We start from the raw sequence: 16,688 nt of genomic DNA, 5'->3' as shown, positions 1-16,688 counted from the left end.
TGACAGATCTGACAGTGTCAGTTTGAACTGTCAGTTTGCATACAATTTTTTTTTAAGATTATGAATTTTTAAGACTGTCAGTTGCCGGCCTTAGATTGTATGGTAAGTTCAAAGCTTCTCGTCTACATATTGTTGATCGCTTCAATAAGGATGCGTTCGAATTACGATGGGGCTGTGTCGTGCGGCTGCGTTCGTGGTCTCACAAATGGTCTCGTCGGAAGATCAGCGCTGACCTCCGGATCAGCATTATGCCATAGTATAATAAAGAGTACTATCGTACAGTATGGCCACTCCCGCTCCCCGCTGAAAGTGCCGCCCACCCCCTCTCGGTTACCTCACAGTTATAGCCTGTCAAAAACGCGAAAAGTCGACCTGTCATATCTCACTCATACAAGCATGGTACGCGTTCACCTACACGAGCTTAGAATGTGTGCTAGGAACGCGCCTCTTTCATATATTTGATCGCCAGTGTCCGAGGTGTGATTACGCTGAGACGGGACCATTTCGTGATAAACTTATCAATCCCTTGTAAGTTTGTAGTTTTAGTAATACTGTTTTTTTTTGCATATTGTGTAGTTTTAAGTTATACGAATAAATATTTTGATTGATTGATATTACAATTTTACTACTAGCATAGCTCAAGGATAAGCAAAGGAGCGAAAAAATAAGGGAAAAAACTAAAATAATAGACGCTGTACAACACACCCAAAGACTCAAATGGAAGTGGGCCGGGCATTTGGCCCGCGCTACTGATAACAGATGGACGAAACGCGTTACTAGATGGATGGGCCCAAGCGGGAAAAGACGGTCAGGAAAACCCAAAGAGCGATGGATAAACGAGATCCAAAAAACCGCAGGCAGAGACTGGATAGACAAGGCCCAAAACAGAGAAGACTGGAGAAAGCTGGAGGAGGCCTTTACCCAATAAGGGGCCATGGCTTATTTTTATACCTTTATTTTTAGATTTATTTAGATTTTCTTTTTTAAGCTATGGAATAAAAAGGCTATTTATTATTATTATTATTACTAGCATAGAGGAATAAGGGAAGAGTTGTAACTCCATACATCAGTAAATGCAAATTATTTGTAGTGACATCTAGTTTTTTTCTTAGACTGTAGCTGTCTATATGGAGTTACATATGTCTTTGCTTCTATTAAAAGGAGAATTCTATTAAAAAAAAAAAAAACTTATAAGGGTATATTTTTTTTTGTGACAAGATTTTCCTTGACCGTAATAACATTTTATACAGGTTTAAAAAACATTACGATAGTGTAAAATAAAACAATAAAATAGATTTTCTTTTTTATATTCACCACATCAACATACATTTTATCTAATATAAGAATAAGAACAAATCGTATAAATAAGTTACTTATTTAATTTCAAATTTTACAATGATGTTACTTTTACTGATTTCAAATTGTGCACTACAAATGGCAATGTAGGTACCAGTTCACAGGGCATACTTAGCGGCCCATAGCAATGTCTTCCAAGCGATGTTAAGCCGAGAATGGAAGGAGACAACTGAGGGCTGCATAGAGACAGATGGAGTCACGCTAGAAACTCTTCAACACCTTAAAGTGTACATGTACTTAGGGACTTTGCCTGAAGATGGACTTGAATCATTATTGCTGCTGGCTTCATATTACAGAATAGACAGTCTCACAATTAAATGCATATCAAAGATAGTTCTAACCTGTAAGCCTGGAGATTGGAGTCAGTGGCTCGAGTTTGCTGCGGTAAACAAAATACCAGAACTAATGCAGGCTTTGCAAATGATGGTGAATCCAATGATGGCCATAGAAGGAAACCGTTCGGTTCAATAACATTTCAGAAATTCTCACATTTGTCAGGCCACCGCAAAAAATTAAATTAGATAACAGAACAAACTTGAAAATAGTTATTTGTTTTACAAGGGGGCAAATTTACTGTTGGCAACACCACATCTGGAATTCCCCAAGAAATGTTTGTCTTTTGAATGTTTATCGAATTAAAATGTACGTTAAATAGCAAGGTTATAGTTACATATTAAATCACGAAAAACCGTAACCGTCTTATTATTTCTTCATCTAAAAAACCTTTTTTAGAAAAAAACAATGAGGCCAGTCGTTTTTCATGTTTTTATTTTCATTGACAAAAAATGTGAAAATCAAAATATTTATATTAATTTAAACTAACACGATCTTCACTCATATTATTAAATTAAAACGGGACTTAATCGCGTAAAACTTACTCCCAGCCAGTCTACCCGTGACCACGGACGTAATGTCATGTCCGAAACGTCGGGTTAAATATAAAACGTAAGTTTTACGCGATTAAGTCCCGTTTTAATTTAATAATCAAAATATTTGTTAAAAATAATTTGATTTGTTATAAATAATTTGAAGGTGTCAAACGCAACAGGGTCCGATGGTTCCGTGTACATTACAATGAGCCCATTTAAGCTAGGAACCGCGACCGATCAGTGTGCACGGTCTTCGGGACGTGGCTTCGGCTGACCAAAACATCCAGCGAGCCAGATTTCTATCGGACGTCCGTGCGCTCAAGGCCACGTCCACGAGCGACGACCGATAGTTTGCACGGTTAAGTGTATTGTATATTCATTGTCTAAATCCGCGCGACGGCGGGGCGGCGGATGTTTCTTTCTTAGCTTCATTATCCACATCCTATATAAAGACAGTCAAGCAAATCTTGACATTCTTGACACTATAAACGCGCGGTCGCGCGACGGCGAACGTTCGCGTAAATATGTTCCTAGCTTAATTCCTGTAAATTATCAGCAATAAGATGAATTTAACCTTGAATTTTAGCACGATAATAGTTATTTGTTATACAAGGGGGCAAAGTTGTATTTTAACGCCGAGTGTGGAATTGAAAAACGAGCAAGCGAAAGGATTCTATAGTTGAACCACGAGCGAAGCGAGTGGTTCGAGAATAGAAGCCTGAACTTGCGAGTTTTTTAACACACGAGAAGTAAAATACATTTGCACCCGAGTGTAACACAAAACTTTTCCCCTCACTGTAGCGAGGAAACTACAACGCAAAAAATGCGTTTATCACTGCTTTCAGTAGTTCCACAGGTGGTAAATCATCTTTATTACTAGATTCACCTACTTTTATCAATTTTAAAGCAGTTAATTTGACTTTATTCAAGGTCAAATTACTTTACCCACTAGTGGATAAAATGCGTTTTTACCCGCTGGTATTAAAGGACAAAACACGTGTTTCCAAGCTAGTGAGGGGAAAATACTTTTATTAACGTCAGACGCGCGCTTTTATGAGCGTCGTATGCGCATTGTATTAATGCCTACTTGAAAAATAAATATTTCATTTTCATTTCAGACGTCTGCAATAACAATTAGTTTACTTATTACTTACACTTGTATAAACACAAAACTGATGTATGGCGCGGAAGCAAATAATAATGTCACCTGAATGTGTCAAACGCAACAGGGTCCGATGGTTCCGTACAATGAGCACATTTACACTCCTCGCAATCCGCTTAAGGGCCCATTTAGACGGTACGAGAACTCGCATACGAGTTTTATTACATTGCGGTATTTGATGGCTGTGCAAAATTGTATATACCCTCAACAGCCCGCAATGTAACTAAAATCGCATGCGAGTTCCTACACCGTCTAAATCAGGCCTAATTATCCACATCCTATATGTATAAAGACAGTCAAGCAAATCTTGACACTATAAAGGCGCGAAAATCAATTTTTAACCCCCGACGCAAAAACGACGGGGTGTTATAAGTTTGACGTGTCTGTCTGTCTGTCTGTGGCATCGTATTAGCTCCCGAACGGATAAACCAATTTGGATTTAGTTTTTTTTGTCTGAAAGCTGAGTTAGTCGGGACTTCGGGAGTGTTCTTAGCCATGTTAAAATCGGTCTACTATGTCGCGGTCGGGGGTTTTTTCAAAATTTTAATTTTGTGGTTAGGTTATTTCTAATTTTCTCTGATCGATAAACCTTCGCCTCTACATTTTTAAATTTTCTTGCGAATGTGGGATTAAGGTGCCTTTAACATTTGAAGAGTTCCCTCGATTTCTCCAGAATCCCATCATCAGTACTGGGTTCTGATAAAAATGGTACCAATTTGTATATGATACATTCGATCAAAATAAAAAATTTCAAAATCGGTCCAGTCACGACGGAGATATCTAGTAACAAACATAAAAAAAAAAATCGAATTGAGAACCGCTGCGCGAAACGCTGGTGGCCTAGCGGTAAGAGCCGTGCGGTCAGTCCGGAGGTCCCAGGTTCGAACCCCGGCTCGTATCAATGAGTTTTTGTGCGAAATAGCATTTGATATTTACCAGTCGCTTTTCGGTGAAGAAAAACATCGTGAGGAAACCGGACTAATCCCAATAAGGCCTAGTCAAGACTACTAAGAAGATACTACGGGCCTAGTTACCCTTTGGGTTGGAAGGTCAGATGGCAGACGCTTTCGTAAAACTAGTGCCTACACCAAAGCTTGGGATTACTTGTCACAGCGGACCCCAGGCTACCGCAAATGCCGGGATAACGCACGCAAGGAGGATGATGACGCTCAGGAAGCGTTTAATCTCTTCTATGACTTATTGAGGCTTTTCTATGATTTGTGTTTCCCCATCATTAGAGTCAAAGTCAATAGCGGACAAAAAGGAATTAAGTGGTTATCTAAAGGTATACGCAAATCTTGTCAAGTTAAACGACAAATGCTTTTTCAAAGCAGATATAACACTAATGGCGATACTTCATCGCTTAAAATGTATAGTAAATTATTGAGAAAATGTATTCATAAGTCACAACAAATTTGTAATAGTAAATATATATCCACAAATAAGAACAAATGTAAGGCAACATGGAACATCATTTCCTCACAGGTTTCAAGCATAGATCAGACAACAAACATAAATAATTTAAAAATTGATAATAACATGTATAATAATCCCGAGGATATTAATTGTACTATACTAAATAATAACTTTATTGAAATATGCAATATTAATAAATTAACAAACAATAATAAGACTAACATAACTGTTGAAAATAGATTAACCACAATGTTCTTAATGCCTACAGACAGCAAAGAAATTCTCAAAATTATTATGTCATTGGGTAATAGCAAAACTTCTGGAATTGATGATATTACAACAGAACTAGTAAAATTAACTGGACTATTTTTAAGCAAATCTCTCGCTCATGTAATAAATCTATCATTTAGTCAAGGGCTCTTCCCCGATCAGCTCAAGATTTCTATTGTTAAGCCATTATTCAAGAAAGGGGAACGGGACGATCCAAACAATTATAGGCCCATATCCATTGTTCCAATATTATCAAAAGTAATAGAAAAAGTGTTTTACAACAGATTAGATAACTTCCTAACAAAACAGAATATTTTACACACTGCTCAGTTTGGTTTTCGTAAAGGACATAGTACAGAGTTAGCTTGTTTTGAATTAGTTAAATACGTAACTGAACAGATTAATAACAACTCTCCGGTTCTGTCAATATTTCTCGACATGACAAAAGCATTTGACTTAGTTGATCATACAAAGCTTCTCCAAAAATTAGATGCTTATGGAGTGAGAGGTCTAGCAAATGACTGGCTTAGATCCTACTTAAACAATAGAAAGCAGTGTACGCAAATAAGTAAATTTGTCGAAAATAAAAACCAAATTCATAAAATAGTTTACAGGTCGCCCTTTCGTACGATAGTTTCAGGAGTTCCTCAAGGGAGCAATTTAGGTCCACTTTTATTTTTAGTTTTTATTAATGATCTCCCTACAGCCACTAAACCTAAATCTATACTTTTCGCAGACGATACCACTATAATAGTTAGTGGTCAAGAACAAAGTACTTATGAATCTGATGTAAATAATGCCTTAACAGACTTAAATAGATGGATACAAAACAATAATCTTCTTATTAATCTCAGTAAAACACAATATATGCAATTTCACTCATATGGATCAACACCTCCTCAACTCAACATTAATATTAATGAATCTGCGTTAGTTAAAACCGGTAACATAAAATTCTTAGGCTTAAATATAGATTCATTTTTAAATTGGAAGGACCATATTAATTCCGTATGTTCAAAACTGGATCGTTTCATTTTTGCATTGCGTAAATTACGAATAACGGTATCTCGTGAAGCAGCCCTCACGGCGTATCATGGTCATGTCTCATCCGTAATTAATTACGGACTTATTCTTTGGGGTAACTCCGTGGATGTAGAAAGAGTATTCATAATCCAAAAAAAATGCGTGCGTGCCATAGAAAATGTTCATATAGGTACCAGTTGTAAGCCACTATTTAAGCAGTTGAACATATTACCTCTTGCTTGTATGTATATACTCAACATTTGTATTTTTACAAGAAAATATCCAAAATATTTCAAAAAACGGTCAGAAATGTGCCCTGTTAACCCAAGACCACAATACAGAGATATCTTGCACCAACCACGCTGTATTAAAGACATTTACAGAAAAAATGCGTACAACATGAGTATAAAGATATACAATCATTTGCCTGCTTACATAAAGTCACTAGAGGGTAATAGGTTTAATAATGTATTAAGAAGCTGGCTTCTTGACCGCTGCTTTTATAGCATAACTGATTACCTGGCTTACAAAGAATGACATTAATATTAAAAATTGTTACTTTTTGAAAATGTTTTATTAATGTTTTACTATCATTGTCTGTTATAATATTTATTTTAGTGTTAAATGTAGTCTTACGTACGTAATTTAAGATTTTGTGTTAATGCATCATTAACAATGTACCTACAAATTTGCATGCTGTTTATGAACAGCAGAATAAGGTGAAACTGTTGTATTTTTATTATTAACCTAAGACCCTTGTTATACCCTTTTTCTGCAAATAAAACATTTCTATTTCTATTTCTATTTCTATTTCTGATGGCAGACGAATTGAGAACCCCCTTCCTTGAGATTTGTGCGGCGACGACGGTAAAGTAACGTCAACACTATAGCATCTACCATAAGTTTTCAACTCCCCGTGTGTCCAGGTGTCAACAACGGCTAACTGTACAAGGTTTGGATTACCGGATAACCTGTTCGTTGGTGTGGCCACGATACTAGCGGCACACCTCGGACACTGGCAATCAAATACATGAAAGAGGCGCGTTCCTAGCACACAGTCTAAGCTAGTGTAGGTGAACGCGTACCATGCTTGTATGTGTGAGATGTGACAGGTCGACTGTTCGCGTTTTTGACGGGCGGTAACTATGAAGTAACCGAGAGCGGGATGGCGGCACTTTCAGCGGGGAGCGGGAGTGGCCATACTGTACGATAGTACTCTTTATTATACTGTGGCGGTGGTTAAAAAGTAGACAGTACCCTAACTCATTAGTTTGATTAATTAATGTTTGCAAATAACTCTGCCTATACTGGTAGACTCTTATTCAAGAACAAATTCAGTTGTTGAAAGGCTCAACCAGTTTATAATAGTAAATTTGCTCAATGAATAAATTATTTATTTCGTAACACCTGAGACTATAAAAAGGAAATCAACTGAAAAAAAAAACAAGAAAAAAACAGAGACAACGATGCAGAAGTTCTTAGTACAGTTGTTCCTTTTTGCTCTATTTGCTAAAATGAGCTTAGCAGCAGGTATGTACTAGCCACACCGTGGACCTTAATAACCCGAAAGATCATAATTATCCATTTTTGATGTCGAAACAAGCTAAAAATGTTATGACTTTTGTAATTTTGTACAAAAAAATTTTTTGTAATTTTTTACAAAAAATATTGTAAGTATTTTTTTTTTTCATATTTTTGTATACGTTTGAAAAATTGTAGTTTTTCTGTTCATAATTTACTTGAGTAAGTTTCTACAAAGCTTTTTTTTAACCCCCGATGCAAAAACGATGGGGTGTTATAAGTTTGACGTGTCTGTCTGTCTGTCTGTTTGTCTGTGTGTGTGTCTGTCTGTGGCATCGTAGCTCCCGAACGGATGAAGAGAGTTTCATGAAAATCGGTCTACTATGTCGCGGTCGGGGGTTTTTTCAAAATTTTAATTTTGTGGATAGGTTATTTCTTATATCAGTCAATTAGTACGACAAGACTAGAATAGGTACATAGTTAAAAAATGCGTTTTTGTCCGAGTTATGACGAAAAATAATTTTTCTCAAACATGCAATGAAATATTGTCTTTACGTTCCTTAAAATGGGCTGGGAAGTATCGCTTTTTGGGCGCAACAACTCGAGAGGACTGTAAAGGGATTTCATATTATTTTTTAGGCCTAGGCCTGCAAAGCAACTTTTTTTATAAAATATTGTCCTTTAGAGCATTTTTTTTATTTCATTGTATGTTTGAGAAAAGCACTATACATGCCTCGGCGTGAAAACGGATTCCCGGCCTCGTATCCTATCCGGCCTCGCTCGCACGCTCGCTCGGCCGTATATACCCACTTGGCCGGAAATCCTCATTTTCCCGGCCTCTGATGTAATGTACTATTAGAGAAATATGAAATTATCTCTGATTCTAAGCCACAGCCAGGTATTTTATAATGACATTTTACTCTCTCATAAATTAACATTTTAACAAAAAATAAAACCGCCTTCAAAAATAAGCGCGTTACAAAACACGGAGAATTTAAAAAGCAAAATAGTTATTTGTTATACAAGGGGCAAAGTTGTATTTTAACGTCGAGTGTGGAATTGAAAAACGAGCAAGTGAAAGGATTCTATAGTTGAACCACGAGTGAAGCGAGTGGTTCGAGAATAGAATCCTGAACTTGCGAGTTTTTTAACACACGAGAAGTAAAATACATTTGCACCCGAGTGTAACACAAAACTTTTCCCCTCACTATAGCGAGGAAACTACAACGCAAAAAATGCGTTTATCAGTTATCACTGCTTCCAGTAGTTCCACAGGTGGTAAATCATCTTTATTACTAGGTTCACCTACTTTTATCAATTTAAAAGCAGTTAATTTGATTTTATTCAAGGTCAAATTACTTTACCCACTAGTGGATAAAATGCGTTTTTACCCGCTGGTATTAAAGGACGAAACACGTGTTTCCGAGCTAGTGAGGGAAAAATAATAAACCTTTGAATTCAGATTTCTTATCGTATTGCAATAATCTAAACATCCAAATTATAAACAAATCAATTATTTTTGTAGTCGGTACCAGACCTGTTCGTCGCCTTGCTATTGCCTGTTTGCCCCACCCAACCATACACAGGCTGGTACCGACAATGGTCAGGAATACGCCCTGTTAAAATGTTTCGAGTTGTTCAGGACCACAAGTGTGGTAATATAGCGCCATATGTACAGTAAAAGAGGATCGAGTATTATAGAGAGTTACTGTCAAAGTAAAGTGTGTAATCACAGTGCATAGACTGCCAGTGCCATCTCTCGACACAAGCTTAAAACTTTTGAACCTCAGTTTTGACAATTTGGCCCATATTGTTAGCTTGATATGTATTAAAATCTCAAATATTAATATTAGCGCCAGCTAGCCGAGCGTTCTCCAAAGGTGTAACGCCATCTAGGCCATCGTACCGTTTTCTCTATGGCTTTGAGGTACGTTTTTTCTTAGATCTTATCCGTCTATGCGGAGTTACATTCGTCACTACTTTAAAAAAATCTTCGTCTGTCAATGAAAAGAAAATTGTAGTAAGTATGTATGGAATGCATATAGACTTACTGCGTTTTAACTTTGAGGAACAGCGTGAGATACGAGATTTTTTAAAAGTACTTAGTGACGAATATGTCTTTGATACAGTTAAACAAATTTAAATATTTTTTGTCGTTTTTGTACAGATGATGCCTGTTCCCTGCCCATAGTGACTGGACCGTGTCGAGCCAATGTGCCCAGGTATGCAAAAAATAGTTATTCGTTATACAAGAGTGCAAAGTTGTATTTTAACGCCGAGTGTGGAATTGCGAGTGGTTCGAGAATAGAATCCTGAGCTTGCGAGTTTTTCAACAAATGAGAAGTAAAATACATTTGCACTCGTGTGTAACACAAAACTTTTCCCCTCACAATAGCGAGGAAAGTACAACGCAAGAAACGTGTTTATCACTGCTTCCAGTAGTTCCACAGGTGGTAAAACATCTTCATCACTAGATTAACCCACTTTTATCAATTTTAAAGCAGAAAATTTGCCTCTATTTAAGATCTAATTACTTTATCCACTAGTGGATAAAATGCGTTTTTACCCGCTGGTATTAAAGGACAAAACACGTGTTTCCGAGCTAGTGAGGGGAAAAAATACATTCCAGTCTAAAGTTTAGAAGGTCAGCTAAATCTTCCCGTTTGCCGTTCGTAAATTGTATGATCCAAGTTGGACGAAATTAAATAATTTAAAAATCTTGGCATAAAAATGGCGCGAAATTCAAATTTTCTATGGAAATTAAACCTACATTTTCAATCACTTTTAAGTTTTATGGCTCGTTGATAATGAGGAGGCAAACTGACCTTATCCTGCCAGGCGGCGCCTGCGCAAGTGTCTAGGCATGGCACTGTAATTCATATGCGTGAGAGAGAAAAAACATATCATCTCGTTCTCACGTATGAAAGCAATAGACTAAGAGGCCGCCCACGGGCGACATTTTTCTCGCGACCATGGGCTAGTATGAAAGTGCGCACACGAAGCGACGCAGCTTTTCATACAAATACGTAAGTCGCCGAGCAACTTTGTCGCCCGTGGGCGCGAACCCTAATAGGGTGGCGCCATTTGTCATAAACTTTGAGTGTGCCTCCTCATTCCGCCAATGTCAAGGTTTACAGTCTGACCAAAAAGAGTAGAAATAAAAAAAAAGATTAGTGTTGTCCCGTTTTCTCACACGGATTGAGGTAGAAATTAAAAAATGGCAAAAAAAATCAATAATTATGTATATGTACCTATTGATTTTAGTGCCATTTTTTAATTTCTACTTTATGGTCATAGGTACTCTACGGTCCTACTGTAGGAAGCCACGCCTTTTATTAGGGTGCGCACACTTGCTGGTCTGTCCACTGTCATACTATCCCAAAGACTACATGTGAGCGAGAAAAAAGTCGCCGAGCAACTTTGTCGCTCGTGGGCGCACCCTCTTATCGTCCATAGAAATTTACAATTTCGCGCCTTTTTTAGTTCCAGAAGTGTGTTTTCATGGTACGGTTTTCTGTAAGTAATAAATACCTACTTACTAAAGTACCTACTACTTTAGTAAGTAGGTATTTATTACTTACCTAATGGTTTTTTCAGTTACGGATACAACAGAACATCAAATGAATGCGAACGATTCGTCTACGGAGGTTGCCAAGGAAACGACAACAGATATGCCTCTTTAAAGGATTGCGAACAAGCGTGCAAGAGCGAATGCTCATGAGATAAGGCTAAAAATGGAATTTTCGACGACTTCAGGCACATTGGAAAATAAAAATATTATGTTCAGTTTGCGCTTTTCATTTCGATAACAGTGACACTTAACTTCAAACTCTGGTAAATCCATTCTGATTTAAGGTTGATTGTATAAAAATATTATATAATCTGAAAAAGAATCAACCTTACAGCTATACTCAGAAAAAGTTATACTTTCGAAGTAAAAAAGGCAAAAAAGCTTGTCAAAAAAGAGTGGACATGGAATTATTTCTTTTTCAGTACAGATGGTGTTTTTTTTTACGCACTAGTGCGAGAAGTGGTTCATTATATGCTAGGTCGAAACTTTGGAGGCTCATCTGTACTGAAAAACGTCGTACGATACACGTGCGAAAAGGAAATTCTAAACTCGTGTCGAGTTAAAACCCTCCCTTCGGTCGTGTTTTAATTTATCGCCACTCGTTTCGAACTTCCTTTTTTACGCACTTGTATCGTAATGTACTATTTCATCACACCCGCACTTTAAATGTGCTATTGCACGCAGGCGGAGCGTGAGTTATAGAAAAATCGTTCTCCCAAGGGAATAATGAAATTTCTTGTACCGTACTTTTTTAAATCTATTTACTTACATATTTTTTACCTTGCGAGTGTGATGAAAAACATTGTGTGTAACTCGGGGAGTATGAATATTACTAACTTACTCTCGTTACTAATATTGAACTTCCTCCCCTTGAACACTTAGGTACTTTCCTCACTGAGGGTGCGCGCCCACGGGCAACAAAGCTGCTCGGCGACTTACGTATTTGTCTGAAAAGTTGCGTCGGTTCGTGTGCGCACTTTCATACTAGCCCATGGTCGCGACAAAAAAGTCGCTTCCAAAAGTCGCCCGTGAGCGCACCCTCTGAGGTGTCAAAATAAATAGCCACATACAATGAGAACGCACACTACAAGTGTCTAGGCATATCACTATCATTCATATGACATGTGTGAGAGAGAAAAAAGATCTTCTTCTCCCTCTTACGTATGAAATTCTTTATTTGTGAGTGTGCACGGGAAAACGTCCCATTTTTGTCGATTGCTATGAAGCCGCTTTGTCAGTTTATTCATATAAAGATACAAGTAAATCTCGCCTTAACGGTAACCGGCGAAGTGGGACGTTTTACTAAACACTCACATTTGTGCAATGTTACTAATAAGGTGGCGCCATCTGTCATAATCTTTGAGTGTGCCTCCTCATTCATACAAAGTGGTTGACATAGACGGTGGCGCCCCTATTATTTTCAACTCTTTTTAGGCCGGCATCAGACAGTCTTAAAAATTCATAATCTTAGAAAAGATTTGTATGCAAACTGACACTGACAGATCTGACAGTGTCAGTTTGAACTGTCAGTTTGCATACAATTTTTTTTTAAGATTATGAATTTTTAAGACTGTCAGTTGCCGGCCTTAGATTGTATGGTAAGTTCAAAGCTTCTCGTCTACATATTGTTGATCGCTTCAATAAGGATGCGTTCGAATTACGATGGGGCTGTGTCGTGCGGCTGCGTTCGTGGTCTCACAAATGGTCTCGTCGGAAGATCAGCGCTGACCTCCGGATCAGCATTATGCCATAGTATAATAAAGAGTACTATCGTACAGTATGGCCACTCCCGCTGAAAGTGCCGCCCACCCCCTCTCGGTTACCTCACAGTTATAGCCTGTCAAAAACGCGAAAAGTCGACCTGTCATATCTCACTCATACAAGCATGGTACGCGTTCACCTACACGAGCTTAGAATGTGTGCTAGGAACGCGCCTCTTTCATATATTTGATCGCCAGTGTCCGAGGTGTGATTACGCTGAGACGGGACCATTTCGTGATAAACTTATCAATCCCTTGTAAGTTTGTAGTTTTAGTAATACTGTTTTTTTTTGCATATTGTGTAGTTTTAAGTTATACGAATAAATATTTTGATTGATTGATATTACAATTTTACTACTAGCATAGCTCAAGGATAAGCAAAGGAGCGAAAAAATAAGGGAAAAAACTAAAATAATAGACGCTGTACAACACACCCAAAGACTCAAATGGAAGTGGGCCGGGCATTTGGCCCGCGCTACTGATAACAGATGGACGAAACGCGTTACTAGATGGATGGGCCCAAGCGGGAAAAGACGGTCAGGAAAACCCAAAGAGCGATGGATAAACGAGATCCAAAAAACCGCAGGCAGAGACTGGATAGACAAGGCCCAAAACAGAGAAGACTGGAGAAAGCTGGAGGAGGCCTTTACCCAATAAGGGGCCATGGCTTATTTTTATACCTTTATTTTTAGATTTATTTAGATTTTCTTTTTTAAGCTATGGAATAAAAAGGCTATTTATTATTATTATTATTACTAGCATAGAGGAATAAGGGAAGAGTTGTAACTCCATACATCAGTAAATGCAAATTATTTGTAGTGACATCTAGTTTTTTTCTTAGACTGTAGCTGTCTATATGGAGTTACATATGTCTTTGCTTCTATTAAAAGGAGAATTCTATTAAAAAAAAAAAAACTTATAAGGGTATATTTTTTTTTGTGACAAGATTTTCCTTGACCGTAATAACATTTTATACAGGTTTAAAAAACATTACGATAGTGTAAAATAAAACAATAAAATAGATTTTCTTTTTTATATTCACCACATCAACATACATTTTATCTAATATAAGAATAAGAACAAATCGTATAAATAAGTTACTTATTTAATTTCAAATTTTACAATGATGTTACTTTTACTGATTTCAAATTGTGCACTACAAATGGCAATGTAGGTACCAGTTCACAGGGCATACTTAGCGGCCCATAGCAATGTCTTCCAAGCGATGTTAAGCCGAGAATGGAAGGAGACAACTGAGGGCTGCATAGAGACAGATGGAGTCACGCTAGAAACTCTTCAACACCTTAAAGTGTACATGTACTTAGGGACTTTGCCTGAAGATGGACTTGAATCATTATTGCTGCTGGCTTCATATTACAGAATAGACAGTCTCACAATTAAATGCATATCAAAGATAGTTCTAACCTGTAAGCCTGGAGATTGGAGTCAGTGGCTCGAGTTTGCTGCGGTAAACAAAATACCAGAACTAATGCAGGCTTTGCAAATGATGGTGAATCCAATGATGGCCATAGAAGGAAACCGTTCGGTTCAATAACATTTCAGAAATTCTCACATTTGTCAGGCCACCGCAAAAAAATTAAATTAGATAACAGAACAAACTTGAAAATAGTTATTTGTTTTACAAGGGGGCAAATTTACTGTTGGCAACACCACATCTGGAATTCCCCAAGAAATGTTTGTCTTTTGAATGTTTATCGAATTAAAATGTACGTTAAATAGCAAGGTTATAGTTACATATTAAATCACGAAAAACCGTAACCGTCTTATTATTTCTTCATCTAAAAAACCTTTTTTTAGAAAAAAACAATGAGGCCAGTCGTTTTTCATGTTTTTATTTTCATTGACAAAAAATGTGAAAATCAAAATATTTATATTAATTTAAACTAACACGATCTTCACTCATATTATTAAATTAAAACGGGACTTAATCGCGTAAAACTTACTCCCAGCCAGTCTACCCGTGACCACGGACGTAATGTCATGTCCGAAACGTCGGGTTAAATATAAAACGTAAGTTTTACGCGATTAAGTCCCGTTTTAATTTAATAATCAAAATATTTGTTAAAAATAATTTGATTTGTTATAAATAATTTGAAGGTGTCAAACGCAACAGGGTCCGATGGTTCCGTGTACATTACAATGAGCCCATTTAAGCTAGGAACCGCGACCGATCAGTGTGCACGGTCTTCGGGACGTGGCTTCGGCTGACCAAAACATCCAGCGAGCCAGATTTCTATCGGACGTCCGTGCGCTCAAGGCCACGTCCACGAGCGACGACCGATAGTTTGCACGGTTAAGTGTATTGTATATTCATTGTCTAAATCCGCGCGACGGCGGGGCGGCGGATGTTTCTTTCTTAGCTTCATTATCCACATCCTATATAAAGACAGTCAAGCAAATCTTGACATTCTTGACACTATAAACGCGCGGTCGCGCGACGGCGAACGTTCGCGTAAATATGTTCCTAGCTTAATTCCTGTAAATTATCAGCAATAAGATGAATTTAACCTTGAATTTTAGCACGATAATAGTTATTTGTTATACAAGGGGGCAAAGTTGTATTTTAACGCCGAGTGTGGAATTGAAAAACGAGCAAGCGAAAGGATTCTATAGTTGAACCACGAGCGAAGCGAGTGGTTCGAGAATAGAAGCCTGAACTTGCGAGTTTTTTAACACACGAGAAGTAAAATACATTTGCACCCGAGTGTAACACAAAACTTTTCCCCTCACTGTAGCGAGGAAACTACAACGCAAAAAATGCGTTTATCACTGCTTTCAGTAGTTCCACAGGTGGTAAATCATCTTTATTACTAGATTCACCTACTTTTATCAATTTTAAAGCAGTTAATTTGACTTTATTCAAGGTCAAATTACTTTACCCACTAGTGGATAAAATGCGTTTTTACCCGCTGGTATTAAAGGACAAAACACGTGTTTCCAAGCTAGTGAGGGGAAAATACTTTTATTAACGTCAGACGCGCGCTTTTATGAGCGTCGTATGCGCATTGTATTAATGCCTACTTGAAAAATAAATATTTCATTTTCATTTCAGACGTCTGCAATAACAATTAGTTTACTTATTACTTACACTTGTATAAACACAAAACTGATGTATGGCGCGGAAGCAAATAATAATGTCACCTGAATGTGTCAAACGCAACAGGGTCCGATGGTTCCGTACAATGAGCACATTTACACTCCTCGCAATCCGCTTAAGGGCCCATTTAGACGGTACGAGAACTCGCATACGAGTTTTATTACATTGCGGTATTTGATGGCTGTGCAAAATTGTATATACCCTCAACAGCCCGCAATGTAACTAAAATCGCATGCGAGTTCCTACACCGTCTAAATCAGGCCTAATTATCCACATCCTATATGTATAAAGACAGTCAAGCAAATCTTGACACTATAAAGGCGCGAAAATCAATTTTTAACCCCCGACGCAAAAACGACGGGGTGTTATAAGTTTGACGTGTCTGTCTGTCTGTCTGTGGCATCGTATTAGCTCCCGAACGGATAAACCAATTTGGATTTAGTTTTTTTTGTCTGAAAGCTGAGTTAGTCGGGACTTCGGGAGTGTTCTTAGCCATGTTAAAATCGGTCTACTATGTCGCGGTCGGGGGTTTTTTCAAAATTTTAATTTTGTGGTTAGGTTATTTCTAATTTTCTCTGATCGATAAACCTTCGCCTCTACATTTTTAAATTTTCTTGCGAAT

At 37.6% G+C, this 16,688-nt stretch overlaps 1 protein-coding gene across 1 annotated transcript; it reads left to right on the top strand.

The window, feature by feature from the left end:
• Positions 1-7,487: 7,487 nt before the first annotated feature.
• LOC125238563 (trypsin inhibitor-like) lies at positions 7,488-11,403 on the top strand. The gene is made up of 3 exons (XM_048145900.1): positions 7,488-7,626; positions 9,785-9,839; positions 11,215-11,403. The coding sequence occupies exons 1-3, from the start codon at positions 7,563-7,565 to the stop codon at positions 11,336-11,338; spliced, it is 243 nt and encodes an 80-aa protein (XP_048001857.1). The 5' UTR covers positions 7,488-7,562; the 3' UTR covers positions 11,339-11,403.
• The last annotated feature ends 5,285 nt before the right edge of the window (positions 11,404-16,688 follow it).

The sequence above is a fragment of the Leguminivora glycinivorella genome, chromosome 24 (genome assembly GCF_023078275.1).
Source record: "Leguminivora glycinivorella isolate SPB_JAAS2020 chromosome 24, LegGlyc_1.1, whole genome shotgun sequence".
Taxonomy (NCBI): Eukaryota; Metazoa; Arthropoda; class Insecta; order Lepidoptera; family Tortricidae; genus Leguminivora; species Leguminivora glycinivorella.
This window is presented reverse-complemented; position numbering and strand designations above follow the sequence as displayed.